This window comes from Mauremys mutica, chromosome 8 (genome assembly GCF_020497125.1).
Source record: "Mauremys mutica isolate MM-2020 ecotype Southern chromosome 8, ASM2049712v1, whole genome shotgun sequence".
NCBI classification, from domain to species: Eukaryota; Metazoa; Chordata; order Testudines; family Geoemydidae; genus Mauremys; species Mauremys mutica.
In genome coordinates, this window is record NC_059079.1 from 2,031,464 (window position 1) to 2,050,471 (window position 19,008).

The window sequence follows — 19,008 nt, forward strand, 5'->3', positions numbered from 1 at the left end:
CCTGTACCCCCTGCGAGCCGCGCCCCCTCCCCCGCTGCAGCGCGTGTCCCGCGGGGACTCCGCTCCGCCCCGCCCCGCCCCCTGCGCGGGAGGGGGGGGCGCGGGCACCGTTTGGTCGCTTCTCCTTTAAGGGGCCGAGCTGGCGGGAGGGGGCGGGGCGTCTCTATGGAGACGGGGAGTTTATCCTGGTAACGGGGGATGGGCGAGGAGCGTCGGGCTGGAAGGGGCGGAGCTACCCCCCTCCCGCGGCTGTGCGGGTTCGGTGGGGCAGGGCCTGGGGGGCTCCATGGGGCGCGGGGTAGATGGGGCGGCTGGGATGTGGGGGGGTCAGGGGATAGATGGGGTGGGGGATGTGTGGGGCGGGGGGGTAGAGGGAGGCTTGGGGGCAGTGGGTGTAGATGGGGCAGGGGTGGATGGGGGGTTAGTAGTGAGTCGTAGATGGGTTGGAGGGCAGTGGGGTGGCAGACGGGATGTGGGGCAGGGGGGACAGACGGGGTGGGGGAAGTGGGGGGCAGACGGGATGTGGGGAAGGGGGGACAGACGGGGTGGGGGCAGTGTGGCGGCAGACGGGATGTGGGGCAGGGGGGACAGACGGGGTGGGGGCAGTGGGGTGGCAGACGGGATGTGGGGCAGGGGGGACAGACGGGGTGGGGGCAGTGGGGCGGCAGACGGGATGTGGGGCAGGGGGGACAGACGGGGTGGGGGCAGTGGGGCGGCAGACGGGATGTGGGGCAGGGGGGACAGATGGGGAGGGGGCAGTGGGGCGGCAGAGGGGATGTGGGGAAGGGGGGACAGACGGGGTGGGGGCAGTGGGGAGGCAGACGGGATGTGGGGCAGGGGGGACAGACGGGGTGGGGGCAGTGGGGCGGCAGACGGGATGTGGGGCAGGGGGGACAGACGGGGTGGGGGCAGTGGGGCGGCAGACGGGATGTGGGGCAGGGGGGACAGACGGGGTGGGGGCAGTGGGGCGGCAGACGGGATGTGGGGCAGGGGGGACAGACGGGATGGGGGCAGTGGGGGGCAAACAGGATGTGGGGCAGGGGGGACAGACGGGGTGGGGGCAGTGGGGTGGCAGACGGGATGTGGGGCAGGGGGGACAGACGGGGTGGGGGCAGTGGGGTGGCAGACGGGGTGTGGGGCAGGGGGGACAGATGGGGTGGGGGCAGGGTGTGGGGCTCAGCCGAGGAACAGGAGCCTGCCTGCACTGAGCCAGCCTGACCCCCCTCTCCCCTCCTCTGCAGCGGGCACTGGCCCCATGTTCCCTGCCCCCGGCGGGCCTGGGGAGCCCTGGCAGCCGGTGCCCTCGCTCTGGAGGCTGGTGGAGGAGCAGGTGGTGCCCAGCGAGAAGCCCGAGGTGAAGAGCATCCTGGGGGCGGACGTGGTGGAGCGCAGCTTGGAGCTGCATGCGGAGGTGAGCCCCCCGTGCCAGCCCTGGGTCTGGCCCCCCGCTGCCCCCCGCGCAGGGAGCTGCCCTCGTCCCACAGGAGCAGTTCATTTCCCTTGGGGTTTAGCCGCCCAGCCCCAGCCCAGTGCCCCTCCTGGCTGGGTGCAGGCGGCTCCCCTGCTGGGGGGGAGGGTGCCCAGTGGGGCAAGGGGGCCTTGTGGGGCGAGGCAGGATCCTGGCATTGAACGGGCTGGGCTGGGATATCAGGGATGTGGCCCGAGGGCAACCCTGCCGGGGGGTGGGGATAGGACCTTCCCATCGGAGAGCCAGGCCCGGGCTCTCCTGCAGCCTCCTGGTCTGGGCTTGGTCCTTCGCTTGCGCTGCTAACGGCCTCAGCAGATGTGGGTCCCCTCCCCCCGGTCCCCTGCAGAGGGGCCTCATCCCATGCCAGGGCTGGGCTCAGCTGTTGCCCGGTGAGCTGTGTGGGGCTGTGCCGGGGGTGGGGGGACAGTCCTTTTTCCAGTGGGAGAAGTGTCATTCTTTGGCACTGTGGGTGGTGCCACCCTGGGCACGGGCCCCTCCTGTGTTTCCTGCGGGGAGAGTCCTGCCCCGAACAGAAACGCCCGCCCTCAGGGAACATGGGGTGTTGGGGGTGGTGGTGTTGCAGCGACTGTGCAGCCTTAACTCTGTGCTCCCCTCCCGGCCCCCACCAGGATGCTGCCAGCGCTCCCAGCGCCTGACACACACCCAAGGGCCCCCGCCCTCCTGCGCTTGCTGCCCCAGGCTGGCCCCTGGGTGAAGGGATCCCACGTAATCTCCCCCCACCCAGGGGGGGTGTCTCCTTCACCCTCGTTCAGGCCCCGTCTCTGTTGTCAGCTGCTGCGCCAGAGCCGTGATGCCCTGGGGCAATGCCAGAGCTGCAGCCTGGCTCCTTTCACACGCTTCTCTGTGGGCCCTTAAACAGCCCTTCCCGCTCCCCCCTGCCCCTCACCCTGCCCCCCCCCCCGCGACCTGCACTCATTTCTACATGGCAATGGCCTCAGAACGGGGGCCTGCCCCTCCCCCTGGGGAATGATGCATGTCTGCATCCATCCCGCCCCCCATTGGGAAGCGAGGGGGCCTCTGACCCTTCTCCCGGGGGCGAGTCCCAGCCGGTTCCCCCTGCTCCGGCACTGCCCTGTGATGCCTGGCTCGCTCCTCACACTCCTTGCTCAGGCTGTGGGACACTGGGGGAGAGTGGGGGCAGCAGCTTCAGGCCTTTTCGGGAGCCCAAATGCTGCTGGCCTGTGCCCTCTGCCCCGGCTGTGGAGTCTCGGTGCCCTGGGGCTCCTGCCTGGGGGCGGGGGCGGGGAGTGTCTGCATGTGTGGGGGGTGCATGTGGGAGGGGTGACCTCATCCCTGCCGCCAGCCCGTGGGGGCCTGCCTGCCCCTCCCCCTCCATGCAGAGTCCCCCTTGGGCCACGGGGCCAGAGCCGGTGCAACGCCATGGGGCTGAGGTGGGGCCCAGGTAACGCCTCTCCTGCCCCATGCTGTCTAGGTGGAGACCCTGGTGGAGCTGGGGCGGGAGGCGCGCTCGGCCTGCACCGGGCTGGATCAGTGCCCCCCGCAGGGGGTTGGGGGCTGGGCTCTCCTGACAGCCCCCCCGCACCTCAAGGAGCTGGTGAGACAGGAGCTCCGGCTGCTGCTGCTCAGCCTCCAGCAGAAGGCGTCCGAGGAGGGCAGGTACCTGGGCTGGGCGGGGTCCTGGGCACTGAGCCCCCCATGGTCCTGCCATGAACCCCCAGGATTGTGCCCTGCCCCCCGCTTGGGAACAGTGTCTGGGAGGAACCTTCAGTGCGCCAGACCCCCACCCTCCAGGGCCGGCACCACCACCTCCGAGACAGCTCTGGGCACCCCCCTTCTCCAGCGCGTGCCCCGAGACGCCCCTGGGGGAGCTTGGTGCAGGGACTGACGCACCCCCAGTGCCTGCAGCAGGGCCAAGCCAGGTGGGTTTATTGGTCAGCGGGATGCAGCATGGCCCGCCCTGTGTCTGCCTGACCCCCGGGAGCCCCCGCCTCCTTCCTGCAGCCTCCCCCACCAGTCCTTTGGTCTGGGCTCAGCTTCCCTGCCGAGAGGTGGGGAATCCAGCTCCCTTGGGCCCCCCACCAGTCCTTTTTCATGGCCCATCCTGGCTCAACCAGCTGCGCCATCCCTATCTCCATCTCCCAGTCTGCCTGTCCCCCTCCCCGCCCCGGTAACGCTGTATCACGGACTTGCGCGTCATGCCCACTCTTGGCCCCGTGTGGTCCGGGGGGGGGCCCCTTTCAGTGCCACAGCCCTTCTCGGGGGTCCACTCTCTCTCGGGGTCAGGCCCCTCCACCTCCTGGAGCTGCACCGCTCTGAGCCTCAGCACGTCTGTCTGTCGCTGCCGTGGGCCCCCCAGGGAGTCCCCTCGCTCTGGGCCCCCCGGGCCTCCACTCCCAGAGGGAATAATGCCCCCCCCCATTCTCTAGACTGGAGGGATTCTCAGCCAGTGGAAAACAGGGGGGTTATTGAGCGTTGTTCACAGCAGAGGAAACTCTCAGGGCCTCAGGCCTGGCCTCCCTCAGCCCAGCACATCCCAGTCTCCCCTGCATCCAGGGGGGCTCTGCCTGCTTCCCCTCGCCAGCCCCGAGCCCCCCTGCTTCCCAGCTGGGCATCTGATATCCCCGGCCCCAGGCCCCACCTCTGTCCATTGTTTGTTTTCTCTCCAGGTAAACGGGGTCATAACTTGGTTCCAGGACCTCCTCCCCTCCCTTCTGTCCTCTGGCCCCTCGGGCTGGAACCAGCTGGTTAGGTCACGGGGTCCTCGGGGTCCTCTCTTCGCAGCCCATTGTCCTCCCACTGGCCAGAACCAGTTGGGGTTGTCCCTCCTCCAGGCCATTGGCCGGGGTCCCAAGTTCCCTCTCCGGTCCTCTGTACCAACAAACTCCCTCTCCCCTCTCCTCCTTAAACCAGTAACACCCAGGGAAACTGAGTCTCATCCCCTCTGCATGCAAACATGCATGTCCTGCTTTGAGCAGGGGGTTGGACTAGATACCTCCTGAGGTCCCTTCCAACCCTGAGATTCTATGATTCTATGATTCAAACCATTGGAAAACCACAGAAAAACAAGAACATCCCCCACGTTGTCACACGCTGACAACAGAGGGGAAACTGAGGCACACAGCTGCTTCATGAAAATGCTACAGGAAATTCCCCCTTTGTCAGACTCCCGCACCGCTCAGTACCCAGCCTTGGAGTCCCGCCTCCTCACCAGCCTCCCCAGGGCCCCGAGCCCTTCCTGATCGCTGCCCAGCTACAGGAGCGCGGTGTGTGCGGAGCTGGCCCACCCTGCGACCTGCATGCCCATCGGCATGGGGGGCACCTTGGGGTGGGGGTTACCCTTGCGCTGCCCCCGCTGTGCTGCAGGGTGCTGCTGGAAGGGCCCTGCTGGGGGTGGGGAGGCGAGGACCCATGCGTGTGCAGCCGGCCCCCGCCCCCACCTGGAATTCCTGGCTGCCTGGCAGGGCCGGGGGGCGCAGGGCCTGTCTGCAGGGCTGCGCTCACGGCTGGCTGAGCCCTTCTCCCTGCTGGGGCTGGGCTTGCAGAAGAGCTGACACAGCAGCCGCCCGGCTTAGCCAATGTCTGGGCCAGCTGAGCTGCCCGCAGCACTTCGAAGGGCTCTGGGGGCCGGACATTAGCCAGGGGCGGCCCAGTCCCTCGGCAGCGCTGGAGACTCTGCTTGGGCCAGGGTGAGGGGTCACGTGCCGGGCACCTGCAGCTGGAGGGGGCCGGGGCAGAGCAGGGAGATGCCCTGGGATGGGCTGGGCACTGAAGATCCTACCAGGCAGCAGGGCGCCAGGTCCTTTCCATTGCTGCTGGCTTCCTGTGCCTGGGCTCGCTTTGTCCTCGCCCCCGGCTCTGCCAGTGCCCCTTGATCCCGATCCCCAGGCTGGGACTGTGCCCAGCATGAGCAGCGCTGGGCGCTCTGCCCTGGGCGAGGTCTGGCACCTGGTCCGGGCTCCCTGCTCGGGGGCATCCCTAATGCCAGCTCTGCCTGCCCACCTGGGCCTGCTCCTCATGGGCTGCCCAGCCATGGCTCCTGAGCCCCTCCAGCTGGTGTCCTGGGTCGTTTGGTGCCCTGGCTGGTCCGGGCTCCCTAGCCCAACCCCCCAGGGTCCAGCCCAGGGCAGGGGGATCACGCCACGTCTCCTTCTCACCACAGGGACACAGCCGAGGCCATCGCTAAGTACAGCCCCCACGTGGTCAGCTTTGCCCTGGGGCCGCACGCTGGAGGGGAGTGTGCAGGACAGGACAGGTCCCTGGCTGGGAGCACCAGCACCAGGTGGGGCTCTGCCCGGGCACGGTGAGTGCTGCTTCTGCCCCTCAGCTGGACAGGTGGTCAACCCAGCTGGCCCCCATCCTGTGGTGTCTGGGCCCCTCAGTCACCCTCCGCCCTGGGAGCAGGGCTGGGCTCGTCCCCAATGGACAGATGGGAACTGGGCCACCCACGAACTGACACCCCCTGAGCAGCCCTCCCTCCTGTGGGTCAGCAGCAGGGCAGCACCTGCTCCGCACCGTGAGCTGGGGCCTGGGGGTGGCGGTCGGAGGACAGGTAGTGCAGGCAGTGTGGGGCCAGCACGGTGTATGCCAGATCCTGGCTCCTGCATTGGAGCTCTCCTGAAGCTGGGCACCACGACGATGCCACCCACCTGAGTGCTGCGCCCCAGTCGTCTCCACTGTCTGGTAACTCTGGAACCTAACGATGACAGGACACTACAAACTGGTTCCTTCCAAACCCCCAGCTCCTGGTGCTCTGGCTACATTGGGAACATGTGCACATCTCCCGGCCCAAACTGCCCCTGACACCTCCCCAGGGACTCAAAGTCCTGCTATCCCCTTCCCGTCCTCCCACCCCTCTCTGCCAGCGCCTGCCACCCAGCCCTGCACCAGGGCTGAGCCTTTCTCTGCGGGGTTCCTAGGGGCTGGCTGTGGGGCCCAGCCCAGGGCCTGGGTCTGTGAGCACGTGGAATGCCCCTGCCTCAGTTGGGTGGGATGAGACAGAGCTGCCAGCCCTGCCCCCACGGGAGGTGCTGCTCCCTACCCCCCAATGGTTCTGGGAAAGGGCCCCCCAGCATGGTTCCCTGACAAACTCTGTCTGCTCTGCCCCAGCCCAGGCGCCAGTCTCGTCCACTGCCTGGAGCCCCTCAAGGACAAGCTGAGCATCTCCCGCATCCACCAGGCGCAGGCCCATCTCCGGTAGGTGAGCTGGGCTGGCAGAGACCATCCGCCCCACCGCGGCCCAGTGCTGCCTACGGGGAGCCGGGGAGAGGCCCAGGGGAGCAAGCGCCTCAGCGCGGCACGGGGAGGGGTGGGTTGGAGCAGGGGGCCGTGCCAGGGCTCAGAGCGATGCCCCCAGTGCCGCAGCTCTGCCCTTCCAGCCCAGCACCGCTGTGACCTCACTCTGGGCTCTGCACCAGAAAACCTCCCAGCTTCACCCCCCATGGCTGCGTCCTGCCCTGCAGCAGTCTCCTGGCAAGAGCCAAGTGCTAACGCCCCAGCTGAGGGTCCGGACTGAGGGGCACTGCAGAGCTGTGGGGGTGGGGGGAGCCAAGGGCTGGGATTGCAGGGGCTGCGGGTCGGGAGTGAGGGGCACCGACAGAGCTGTGTATGGGGAGCCCAGGGCTGGAATTGCAGGGGCCATGGGTTGGGACTGAGGAGCACTGCAGAGTTGGGGGTGGGGGGAGCCCAGGGCTGGGATAACAGGGGCTGTGGGTCGGGACTGAGGAGCACTGCAGAGTTGGGGGTGGGGGGACCCCAGGGCTGGGATAACAGGGGCTGTGGGTCGGCACTGAGGGGCACTGCCCCAGCGCCCCCCGGCCGCCTTCCCTGGCAGGGCTGCTGCTGCATCCCGTGTGCAGAGCCTGGGGAGAACAAAGGGCGGATTGTGAGGAATGAGGAGCCGAGAGGCCAGAGGGGAAGCAGGTCCTGTGGGCTGTCTGGGCTGCCCTGCCCCCTTGCTGCCTGGCCCCTGTGTGCTGCCAGCTGGGGGGCAGCCAGGCCTCCTAGAGGGGAGGGGCACTTGGGGGGCAGTGGCCGTTCCACCCCTGCAGGACCCAGCGGGCTGCCCAGGTGGGGGCCGTGGCCTGGTGTGCCCAGGGGCTTGTGCAGGGGAAGTCTTCCTGCCAGGGGCGGCTCTAGAAATCAGGCTGCCCCAAGCAGCGCGGTGCGCTGCGCCGCCCTTCCCCGGTCCTGCGGCGGGTCCCCTCTTCCCGCGGCTCCGGTTAAGCTCCCGCAGGCATGACTGCGGCAGGTCAACCGGAGCCCGGGACGAGCGGACCTGCCGCAGGCATGCCTGCGGGAGGTCCAGCCGAGCCGCGGGACGAGCGCCCCCTCCGCAGTCATGCCTGCGGCAGGTCCACTCGTCCCGGGGCTCCGGTGGACCTCCCGCAGGCATGACTGCGGCAGGTCCGCCGGCCCAGCCTCCCGCCCTCCCCAGCGGCAGGGAACGCCCCCTACATTTTGCCGCCCTAGGCACCAGCTTGTTTTGCTGGTGCCTAGAGCCGCCCCTGCTTCCTGCTCCCAGGCAGCCTGGGGCGGGGCCGGTGCCCCCTGCTGATCCTGCCATCCCAGGAGAGCTTGATGGGAGGAGCTGCACACAGAAAGGGGAGGGGTCCCCGCTGCGCTGCTCCTGGCCTGGCCCAGGGCTGGGGCGGGGGCAGCGGGGGCCCAGGGCTCTGTCCCTGGCTCTGCCGTTAGCTCCCTGGGTGCCTGTCCCCAGCGGCAGGGTCGTGATGGTTCCCAGTCCCGGGACGGGGAGGCCGTGGGCACTGGGGGTTACCCCCTAGGGCCCAGCCCCTCCTCCAGACATGGACTCCCACCCCAGGAGGTTGGTCCTCTGTCCGCTCTCCTGACCCTAGGGGCAGGGCCGGTCTCGGTGCCCCACACAGCTCCAGGACTGGGAGTCCCTGGGAGGCAGGTTAACCCTGGCATCTGGTGAGACAAGGGCCCACTGCCAGGTGCTGTGAGGGGGCTGGCCGTCAGCGTAGTCACCCCCTTATTTCCCATCCCCATCTCCTACTGGTGCAGCATCCCAGGGAAACTGAGGCATGCTCCGTGTTAGAAGAAGAGAGTAAACTAGTAGAACTCCCATGCCCCATTCCCAGGTTAATACTCCCTAGTCCCTTCTCCGTCACACCCGCCTAACCCACCTGTCCCTTCTGCAGGGCCCTGCTGGAGGAGGAGTGCCGTGCCCTGGAGAGACACATCTGCCACCTCCAGGTAGGACCCTGGGATGGTGGGATCAGCAGGGGGCACCGGCCCTGCCTCGGGCTGCCTGGGAGCAGAGTGTCGCCCCCCAGCCACCCTGCACACCTCACCAGGCGGGTGACTGTCCCTGGTCATGCAAGGCCGTGGCCCCCACTTGGCTGGTACCCCCAGGCACTTGCGGGCACTTGGCTGGTATCTTTTGGCCGTGGGTGGGTAGCACCTGGGTGGTGCTGTTGGATTGCCCTGGGCTGGTGCGGGCTGCGGGGGAAAAGGGGGTCCCTGAAGGTGCATCGCTGCCCCCTGGAGTGGCTGAGGGGTGGGCTGAGCTGAGATGTCCGGAGGTGGGGGTCTCTGGGGCCTTCGTACCAGCTGCGCTGAGAGAGGGGGCAGCTTCTTGCAGATCTCTGCAGGCCCGGATCCAGGGCCTGCCTGGTCCTGCCAGCCCCGCAGGGCACAGCCGTGGCCCCTGGCACTGCGAGAGCTGTAATGGGCAGGGGCTGGGAGATCCCCGGGTGCCTGGACCAGCACAGGGGGTGGCCCAGTCCTGGGCAGCCCTCCCTAACAGCAGCTCTCAGAGCAGTCCCTGCAGGGGGGATTGGGAGGGGGGGCAGCGTAGGCTACTGGGTAGAGTGGGGGGAGTGGTGAGGCTGTGAGCCAGGACTCCTGGGTTCTCTCCCTGGCACTGGGAGGGGAGTGGAGGCTGGTGGGTTAGAGCAGGGGGGGCTGGGAGCCAGGACTCCTGAGTTCTCTCCCCTGCTCCGGGAGGGGAGTGGAGTCTGGTGGGTTAGAGCAGGGGAGGGGTTGGGAGCCAGGACTCCTGGGTTCTCTCCCCGGTGCTGGGAGGGGAGCGGGGGCTGGGAGCCAGGACTCCTGGGTTCTGTGCTGGGGAGGGTTTTGTGGCCAAGTGAAGTGGCAGCGCCCTCTGCTGGGCGCTGGCGGCCTCAGCCGCTGCACGGTTGGGCTCTGGGTTTCCCAGTCCAGCGCGTGCTGGTGGAATATTTCACGGGGCCTTTTCCGGGCAGTGCCATGGCGACCGATGGGCCAGGGACAGTCCGGCCCCCTGGAGGCGCTCAGTTGCAGGCACTCCCGTCCCGGGGCGGGTGTCCATCAGTGGGGGTGGCAGGGGCCCCCGCCCTGCACGGAGAGACCCTACAATAACAAACATCCCCACTCCACCCCTGGGGCAATGGGGCAGGCCGAGCTCTGACTCTCTCCCCCTCTCCCCAGAGCTGCCTGGAGGAGGAACACCGGGCCGCCACGGGGCCAGTGCAGCCGGCACAGGAGCCAACGATGGCTGGTAAGGGACCTGCCTGACCTCTCCCGGGGTGGCCCGTGCGGGGAGCACACAGCCAGTGCCCCGGCCCAGCCTCCCCGCCACGTCCCCAGCATGGAGATGCAGCTGGCTCTGGGGAGGGGTGCGGGGGTGTTTAACAGCCACACTGGGACAATGCCCATAGTGCAGGGCAGCCAGGAGCTGGCTGAGCCGGTGGCACTGAGGGAGGTGAGCTCACACTGCACCCCCTGGGCAGTGCTTGGGGCAGGCCAGCGAGGGGCTCTGCCTCTCACCGGCACGTCCCGTCCGTGCAGAGCTGCAGGAGCAGAGACGAGCCATGGAGCGGGACCTGCAGCTGGGCCACTTGGACCCCAGGACTGGCCTCTCCCAGGAGGTCCAGCGCCCTGAGCCTGCAGCCCCCCCACAGCCCAGGTAACCCCCTTTGAAGAAATTGCCCAGAAATTGCATCCCAGCAAATACAAGCACCTCAGGCTGGGGACTGAGGGGCACTGGCAGGGCTGTGCGTGAGGGGTGGAGAGGGGGCCCCAGGGATGGGATGGGGTGGGCTGTGGGTCAGATCGAGAGGCACCGGCAGGGCTACAGGGACCCCAAGGGGCAGTGGGTTGGAGTGAGGTTACACTGGCAGGGCTGCAGAGGGCAGGCTGGGACCCCGGGGGCCCTGGGGGGGGGTGAGGGGAGCAGGCTGGGACCCCGGGGGCCCTGGGGAGGGGCGAGGGGAGCGGGCTGGGACCCTGGGGGGCTCCGGGGAGGAGCGAGGGGAGCGGGCTGGGACCCCTGGGGGCTCCGGGGAGGAGCGAGGGGAGCGGGCTGGGACCCCGGGGGCCTCCAGGGGGAGGGGCGAGGGGAGCGGGCTGGGACCCCGGGGGGGCTCCGGGGAGGGGCGAGGGGAGCGGGCTGGGACCCCGGGGGGCTCCGGGGAGGGGCGAGGGGAGCGGGCTGGGACCCCGGGGGCTCCGGGGAGGGGCGAGGGGAGCGGGCTGGGACCCCGGGGGGGCTCTGGGGAGGGGCGAGGGGAGCGGGCTGGGACCCCGGGGGGGCTCCGGGGAGGGGCGAGGGGAGCGGGCTGGGACCCCGGGGGGGCTCCGGGGAGGGGCGAGGGGAGCGGGCTGGGACCCCGGGGGCTCCGGGGGGAGGGGCGAGGGGAGCAGGGGGGCCCATTGCTGGATTATCGCAGAGCCTCGGCCTGTCACCGCAGGCTGGGGTGGTGGGCTCGGGGTAGGTCCCGGCTCAGCCCTGCTCCCAGGGGTGGGCTGCGGGGCGGGGCGGGGCGGCCGGTGCTCCGTCCCACCCGTGCTCTGCTGATGGCTCTGTCTCCCTGGCTCTGCAGCTGCCCCGTGGGTGTGAGGAGCCCTGCACCAGCCTGCGTGTCCCCCCGCCTGGCACCGGCTGCTCCGTCCCTGTCGGGCCGCAGAGAGCCAGCCCCGCGAGGCCTGGGCAGTGCGCAGGGCCGAGTGCCCCCCGCCGGGTGCATCTGCTCTCAGGGTGGCCTGGCTGGGGAGCTCCATGGAGGGGCTGCGCCCCCCGGCTGGACCCATGGCCAAGGCCAGATGGACAGTGATGCTGAGCACCAGGACCTGGCCACGCCGTCACCCCGGGGAGCTGGGGTCCCTCCTGCAAGCCCAGCCTGCAGCCGCCTGGTGCCCCCGCCAGCAGCACCAGCGCCCAGCCTGGCCTTCCTCCCCTCGCCACCCCCAGAGCAGCGCCCGCCCCTGCGCCCCCTCTCCGGCCGCCGCCTGAGGCTGCTGGGCTGCCTGGCGCCCAGCTAGTGCAGGGAGCCTCGCCCGCCCGCCCGCCCGCCCTGCGGCATGGGGAGGGGGTCCTGCCCCAGCTGCCCCCAGCTCCAGCACTACTTCCTGCCCTGCTGGATCCCTCTGCCCCCAGCTCGGCCTTGCTCTGCCCTGGAGGCACCCCACCTGCCGGGGCATCTTGGGGGGCAGATCCTGAGCTGAGCACTGGGCCTGGCCTGCAACGCCCCCTCCTGGCTGCCCCCTGCCACAGTGCGTGGGGAGCTGTGCAGCGTGCACGGGCCTAGTGTCAGGTGGGGGAGGGGCTCAGGTACCATGTGCCCAGCGGGTGGGGGGCAAGAGGCTGCCTGGGGCCTGGGCACTTCTCAGTGCTCCTGCCGCCGGGGGGACGGGGGGGGGGAATGGGCCCTTGTAGCCGGAGGCAGGCGCTGGGTTTCCTGACCCCAGGCTGGCACCGTGCCCTCTCTGCGGGGCCCCCTGCCCTCACCCACCCTGGGCAGGACCCACACAGCTGCCCCCCCTCCCCCCGGCATGAGGCTAGGGGCTGGGCCCTGCTGTGGGCCTGCCGGGTGCCTCTGCCCAGCGCCAGCGAGTTGCAAGGCCAGGTGTCGGGATCGGGGCCTGGCTGCCCTGGGCCAGGCCTGGGCGGGCAGTGCCGGGGGGGGGCGGGGTACCAGGGTCTCTCAGGCGTGCCCCTCCCCCAAAGAAAGGCAGCCGCACACGCACGCAGGAATATAAATTTCATTAAAATCTATCAGACTTTAAAACTCTACACGGGGCGGCGGCGCGGCCCAGCCCCAGCACCGTATCGCTACCGATGAGCCGGGACGGGGAGCGGGGGCATCACGGGCACACGGGGCAGGGCACAGGATCCATGCGGGAAGAAGTGCAGGCGGGGAAAGGTGCCCACAGGGCTCCGCAGGGCCCCCTGCGTTGGCACGTTCCCCAGCCGCTGCCTTGGTGGCAGGAGTGGGGCCGGCTCCACTGCCCGTGGCCCCGGTCCCCGGGGACGTGGGTAAGTCCCACCAAACTCGCTTCGAGGGTGGCGTGAGCAGCCCCACGGCAGCGCCTGCCCCTGCCCTGCCCGTGAGGCTTGGCTTTGAGCGGTGCCCTGGCAGGGTGGGGGCGAGGCCGGGCCTGGCCCAGGTGGGCGCTGGGCTCCCGGCTGGAGGGGGGATGCCCAAAGGCGTGTACCCGCCCCCCCCCATGGGCCAGGCCCAAAGCTGGGTTGGGGGCAGGGCCCAGCTGCTCCCTGGCCCCTGACACACACAGAGCCACGGCTTGTATTGCCCCTGGGTCCCACGCGGGCTGGGAGCTGGTCCCTCCCCACGCCTGTCTGAGCCAGCCCAGCCCCATGCTGTGGGCACCCTCTGGGGGGGCTGCAGAGTGATCTGGTGAGCACCCCCCGCTGCAGCCCCCTCTATTAATATGCGTCTGACGCAGAGCAAAGCGCCTCCCCCCCTCCCCCGCCAACTTAGTGCTTCTGGCCCCAGGGGCCTCGTGTGCAATTTAGCAGCAGGCTGGGGCGCTGCCCCTCCCCACCATGGGGGCTGTGGGGCCCAGGGTGAGTCCAGCTGGGCCAAGCGATCCCCCTCGCAGCAGGGGGCTGGACTCGGCCCCTCCGGCCATAAAGTGCTTCCCCTCCCCGGGGCAGAGCCATGAGGGTGCAGGGCCACCCCCCGAGCCAATGCCCAGCCCCCTGCTCAGCCACACCAGCAGGGAGCAGACAAGGCCGTGGGTCCTGCTAGCTCGGTGAAGCCCCTCAGGCAGGGCTGAGCAAATGGAGCCCCCCCGACCCCCGTGCCAGCCCCAGGCTAGGAGTTGGGGCCTGGAGTGGCTGGCTGATGGCACAGACACCTGGCTGGCACTGGCATATGGACCCAGCCAGCTACCTCAAGGGGGGGTCCAAAGGGGATGGATCTAGACTGTTCTCAGTGGTACCAGGTGACAGAACAAGGAGCAATGGCCTCAAGTTGCAGTGGGGGAGGTCTAGGTTGGATATTAGGAAACACTATTTCACTAGGAGGGTGGTGAAGCACTGGAATGGGTTCCCGAGGGAGGTGGTGGAATTTCCTTCCTTAGAGGTGTTTAAGCTCAGGCTTGACAAAGCCCTGGCTGGGATGATTTAGTTGGGGATTGGTCCTGCTTTGAGCAGGGGGTTGGACTAGATACCTCCTGAGGTCCCTTCCAACCCTGATAGTCTATGAAGCCCGACTGCAGACCCCCCCCTCCCCCCCCCCCAGATGGGTTACAGCACGGGGGGGGAAGGGGGGGGCTGCACTGGGCACGCTCTGCTCACAGCGTGTCAGGGACATGGCCGGGTCCGGCCCTGCGCCCCCAGGCAATGTGCGTGTGAGAGAGCTGGGTGAGGGTGTATGGGTGTGTGTACACGCATGTGCCTGGGCCGTGTGCGCATGTGCATGTGTGTCTGCACGTCTGCTGTGCATGTCTGGGCCGTGCATGTCTGTGCACGTGCCGTGTGTGTGTGTGGGGGGGGCTGTGCCCTAGGAGTGTGCTCTGTGTGTGCTGCGAGTGTGCGCATGTGCATGTGTGTCTGCACGTGTGCTGTGCATGTCTGGGCTGTGCATGTCTGTGCACGTGCCGTGTGTGTGTGGGGGGCGGCTGTGCCCTAGGAGTGTGCTCTGTGTGTGCTGCGAGTGTGCGCATGTGCATGTGTGTCTGCACGTGTGCTGTGCATGTCTGGGCCGTGCATGTCTGGGCATGTGCCGTATGTGTATGGCTGTGCCCTAGGTGTGTGCTCTGTGCCGTGCGTGTCTGTGCACGAACCAGTGGGAGCAGTGCATGTGGGTGCACATGCTGGCAAAGGGGCTCCCCCCCCGCCCCCGGATCCTCGCTGTCATCCCTCTCCAAGTGCTCCACCCTTGGTGCCAGCTGGGGGGAGGGAGGGGCTCTGGGGCTCTGGCGGGGAGATGGTGGCACACTACGGCTTGGGCCTTGCCTGGGGCACAGGTCGGAGTCCTGCTGGGTGGGTTGGACCCTGCCTGCCCCAGACACAACCCTGGCCTTGGCACTGCCACTCGCCCCCAGGCTCTGCCCCTGCCCAGTCTCAGCCAGACACCATCTCCCGCCACGCTAGCAGCAGCCCCCACCCTGCTTCAGCCTAGCCAGGAGGGGAGGGCCTGGAAGACAGAGCAAAGGGCCGGGCTAGCCTGCCCCCCCTGCTGCCTGCCCCCCACCCCACTGACTCTGTGCTGCCCTCCCCTTCACTGCCCCTCCACAGCGGGGCCGGCGCCCCCTGGCCCTGGCAGCTGGTCTCCTGGGCCCCCTCCTCCCAGAGCCCCATCTGCACGGCCCCTGTGGCAGCTGGGAGCCCCTGGCCCCCAGCCCAGGACACGTGGGCCCTGGCTTCCCTGTACCCATCACGGGCTGGGCAGGGGCCGAGCTGCCCCTGGGCTCCTACTGCTCCCCCCAGGTCCACCCGCCCTCCACGGCTCCTTCGGCCCTTGCCGAGCGGGCCCCCCGCGGGCGGGCTGGGGCTGGGCAGCCGCTCCCCTCTTGCCGGCGGTGCGCTGGGCCCGGCTGCGGGACCCTACTGTAAACACGAGGGGTAACACAGCGTGGGGAGGGGCACGGGGGGGACGCACACACGGGGAGCCCCCGGCGGTGCCCGGTGCAGGGGGCACTGCAGTGCGCCACCGAGCAGGGCGGGGCAGGGTCACAGTCTGGAGTCCTGGCTGTGGGCGGAGCCGTTGCTGCCCTGCCCCGGGAGGGCGACGTCCTCGCTCCGCGGCTTCTCGGGGTTCAGCAGCTGCACCTCCAGGCGGCGGCTGGGGGCGGGGGCGTAGCGCCCGGCCCGGTGCTCAGCCAGCGCCGGGCCCCAGTCCTGGCTGGGCTTGGTGGCATTTTTCAAACGCTAGAGAGAGAGAGAGAAGGGGCGTCAGCTCGGCCACGTGGGCACCAGCCCAGAGACAGGACGCGAGGGGCCTCGAGCGCTCGCCTCCACCTCAGACCCCTCCGCGACCCCCAAGCCGGGGAGCAGCCAGACATTCAGCCAGGCCCGAGGGGCCAACAGGGACCCCCAGCCACCTCCAGGGCAGGAGTCCAAGCCAGCCCACTAGACTCCACTGCCTCCTAGATAGAACCCAGGAGTCCTGGCTCCCTGCCCCCCTGCTCTAACCCATCAGACCCCACTCCCCTCCCAGAGCCAGGGAGAGAACCCAGGAGTCCTGGGGGTGGGGGGCAGGCTTTGCTGGCCAGGGCACTGGAGTCCGCCCCACAGTGGCAGCAGGGCCTGGATCGCAGCACAAGGGGACAGCCCGTCTCAGCCACGTGGGGCTGCCGGGGCACAGGGCAGGGGAGCAGCCCCCCCACACACACACACCTGGAGCAGCGTGTCCCCGTCCGCGCGGCAGAGCTTGTAGACGGCGTAGAGCGGGATGCAGAGCACGGAGGACAGCGCCATGAGGAACCCGATGCCGATGGCCCAGGGCGGGTAGACGTAGGTGTTGTAGGCGATGGGCCGGTACTGGATCACCGTGAACACCAGGATGAACTGGGGGGCACAGAAGGGGGGGTGCAGGCTCAGCTGGGGACCCCAGGCCTGCCCATGGCCCCTACACTGGGGTGGAGAGCAGAGCAGGTCCCTGTGTCCCACGGGCTCCACACCTACCAGCCCCACATCCCTGTCAGCCCCCCAGCGCCTGCCACCCCGTCACCCCTGCCCCATAACCTCCACCCCCACCAGCCACCCATCACCCCCCCTACAGCCTGACATCTGCGACCCCCATCACCTCTGCCCCCACCAGCCACCCATCACTCCCCCCCCCCCACGGCCTGGCATCTTCCACCCCCACCACCCCATAACCTCCACTCTCACCAGCCTCCCATCACCCCCCCTACACAGCACATCCCTCTTCCCTGCCTCTCCCCAGGCTGGGATCCCCCCCCCCATGGGCTGGCAACCCCCTGCCTTTCCCCCACCCCTCCAAGGGCTGGCACAGCCCTCCACCCACCTCCCCCACGGTCTGTCACATCCCTTGCCCTGCCCCCCCCATGGGCTGGCACCCCCCGGCCCATCCCTGCCACGGGAGGGGCGCAGCACTTACGAAGATGATGGCGGGCGAGAAGAACCTCCAGCAGATCTGGAAGAAGAGGGGGGGCGGGAAGCCCAGCATCATCTCAATGTCCTTGAAGTAGTTCCGGTGCCCTGGTGGGAGCAGACAGGGACACTCACTAGGAAACAGCGCCCGGGGGCATGGGGAGGGCAATGCCCCCCGAACGCACACACACTCCCCTGGGAAACCTGGGTCTGGGTTGGAACAACCATGCCCAGTGCTCAATGTGTGCCAGGGCTTGGCAGGGCTGAGCCCCGGCACCGCTGGGCCTGGCGGTTCAGGTCCCGGCACCGCTGGGCCTGGCGGTTCAGAGCCCCGGCACCACTGGGCCTGGCAGGTCAGGTCCCGGCACCGCTGGGCCTGGCGGTTCAGAGCCCCGGCACCGCTGGGCCTGGCGGTTCAGAGCCTCCTGCACCTCTGGGCCTGGCAGTTCAGGTCCCGGCACCGCTGGGCCTGGCGGTTCAGAGCCCCGGCACCGCTGGGCCTAGCGGTTCAGAGCCCCAGGACCCCTGGGCCTGGCGGTACAAAGCCCCGGCGCCCCTGGACCTGGTGGTTCAGAGCCCCGGCACCACTGGGCCTGGCAGGTCAGGTCCCGGCACCTCCGGGCCTGGCGGTTCAGAGCCCCAGCACCGCTGGGTCTGGTACCTCCGGGCCTGGCAGTTCAGAGCCTCCTGCACCTCTGGGCCTGGCGGTTCAGAGCCTCCTGCACCTCTGGGCCTGGCGGTTCAGGTCCCGGCACCGCTGGGCCTGGCAGTTCAGAGCCTCCGGCACCGCTGGGCCTGGCAGTTCAGAGCCCCGGCACCGCTGGGCCTGGCGGTTCAGGTCCCGGCACTGCTGGGCCTGGCAGTTCAGAGCCCCGGCACCGCGGCGCTTGCCACATCAGTTATGAATGTAAAACAATTGCTCAAGCCCCGGCCCCTCTTTCATAATAAATGAAGTGCTGCCCGCACCCCCTGCCCATCACCAGCACCCCCAGTTGGGAAGCTCAGCCCTTCACCCCATAGACCAACACAGAGAGGCCGGGACCGGTGGGAACAGAACCCAGGAGTCCTGACTCCCTCCCCCCTGCTCTAACCCACTAGACCCCACTCTCTTAGCTTGGGATAGAACCCAGGCGTCCGGGCTCCCTCTCCTGGTGCCATTAGACTCCATTCCCCTCCCAGGGCGGGGGATGGAACCCAGGAGTCCTGCTCCTGGCTGGCACTGCACTGCGAGCTGCTCTTTGGGCATGGGGCCCAGCCAATCAGAACGGTCTATTCCTGATGGCTCTGGTGTCTTCATCAGCTGGGCCCCCATTGGCTGCTGACAGGCCAGGTACCCCACCTGTGATCGCGGGGCGGAGGCTACGGGCCACCGTTGCTGTGGCGCCAGCAGGTGGCGAACCTACCGTAGATGTACATGATGGAGACGCACATGATGCAGGAGATGATGACCAGGGAGAAGCTGGCGGCGTAATTGTCCATCAGCAGGAGCCAGTATATCCCAGCCTGGGGAGAGCAGGGTGGGACGTTAGGAGTGTGATAGAATAGCTCACGGAAAGGTGGCAGGGCCAGAAGCTCCCAGATGGACCTCACCCAGAGCCGAACTTTAGAGACTGGTGTGACGTTATTGATATAAATGGGGACCATATAGAACATGGGTTGCAACCAAGGTCCTGTAGTGGCACCAAATCCTAAGTAAAAGGGGTCATATAAGGTGTCTAAGACCAGGTTCTGGGTTGCTGATTATAATTATGCTGTCTATATGTCTGTATCATTTTTAGTTGAAGTTATGAATGTTGGCTCTATGCTGTCTGTATTTCAAGTTTGTGCTGTGCTTCTGGGGGAAGCCTCCCAGACAAGCTGGTGTTAGCTCTGCCTAGCCTGTTTGATGGCCCATTAAGGACCATTAAGGACACAATGGACCCATGGAGAGAAGGCAGACACGCCTTGTGACTCGGCAAAGTATGCAGGGACTGGCCCATGTGACTCCAGGCTCCATCTTGCTGTAAATTTCCACAGTGAAGACAAAGAGATTCTTACACCTGGAAAAGCCTATATAAGGCTGATGCTTCATCTCCATCTTGTCTTCAATCCTGCTTCTGACCTCTGGAAGGACTTTGCTACAAACTGAAGCTTTACACAAGGGACTGAACGACCCATCCCAGTGGGGGATGCATTCCAGAGACTCAATTTGAACCTGCAGTTTACTCCAGCACTGCTGCAAGCCTGAACTAAGAACTTTGCCATTACTGTATGTAAT

General features: G+C 68.1%; 2 protein-coding genes across 2 annotated transcripts in view; one reads left to right on the forward strand and one right to left on the reverse strand.

The window, feature by feature from the left end:
• Positions 1–180: 180 nt before the first annotated feature.
• CCDC24 (coiled-coil domain containing 24) lies at positions 181–13,712 on the forward strand. Its single transcript, XM_045027514.1, has 9 exons — positions 181–188; positions 1,242–1,411; positions 2,922–3,106; positions 5,610–5,750; positions 6,557–6,643; positions 8,611–8,665; positions 9,881–9,950; positions 10,241–10,358; positions 11,275–13,712. Exons 2-9 carry the CDS (start codon positions 1,256–1,258, stop codon positions 11,711–11,713), a joined length of 1,251 nt encoding a protein of 416 aa, XP_044883449.1. The 5' UTR covers positions 181–188; positions 1,242–1,255; the 3' UTR covers positions 11,714–13,712.
• Positions 13,713–14,260: 548 nt separating this feature from the next.
• SLC6A9 (solute carrier family 6 member 9) overlaps positions 14,261–19,008 on the reverse strand; it is a 55,965-nt gene continuing 51,217 nt past the window's right edge. The window contains exons 11-14 of the mRNA XM_045027513.1: positions 18,155–18,254; positions 16,759–16,859; positions 16,035–16,205; positions 14,261–15,566 (exon numbers count right to left, since the gene is read on the reverse strand). Of these exons, the coding sequence (XP_044883448.1) occupies positions 15,369–15,566; positions 16,035–16,205; positions 16,759–16,859; positions 18,155–18,254 (570 nt within the window). The 3' untranslated portion in view covers positions 14,261–15,368. The remainder of the gene's footprint in view (positions 15,567–16,034; positions 16,206–16,758; positions 16,860–18,154; positions 18,255–19,008) is intronic.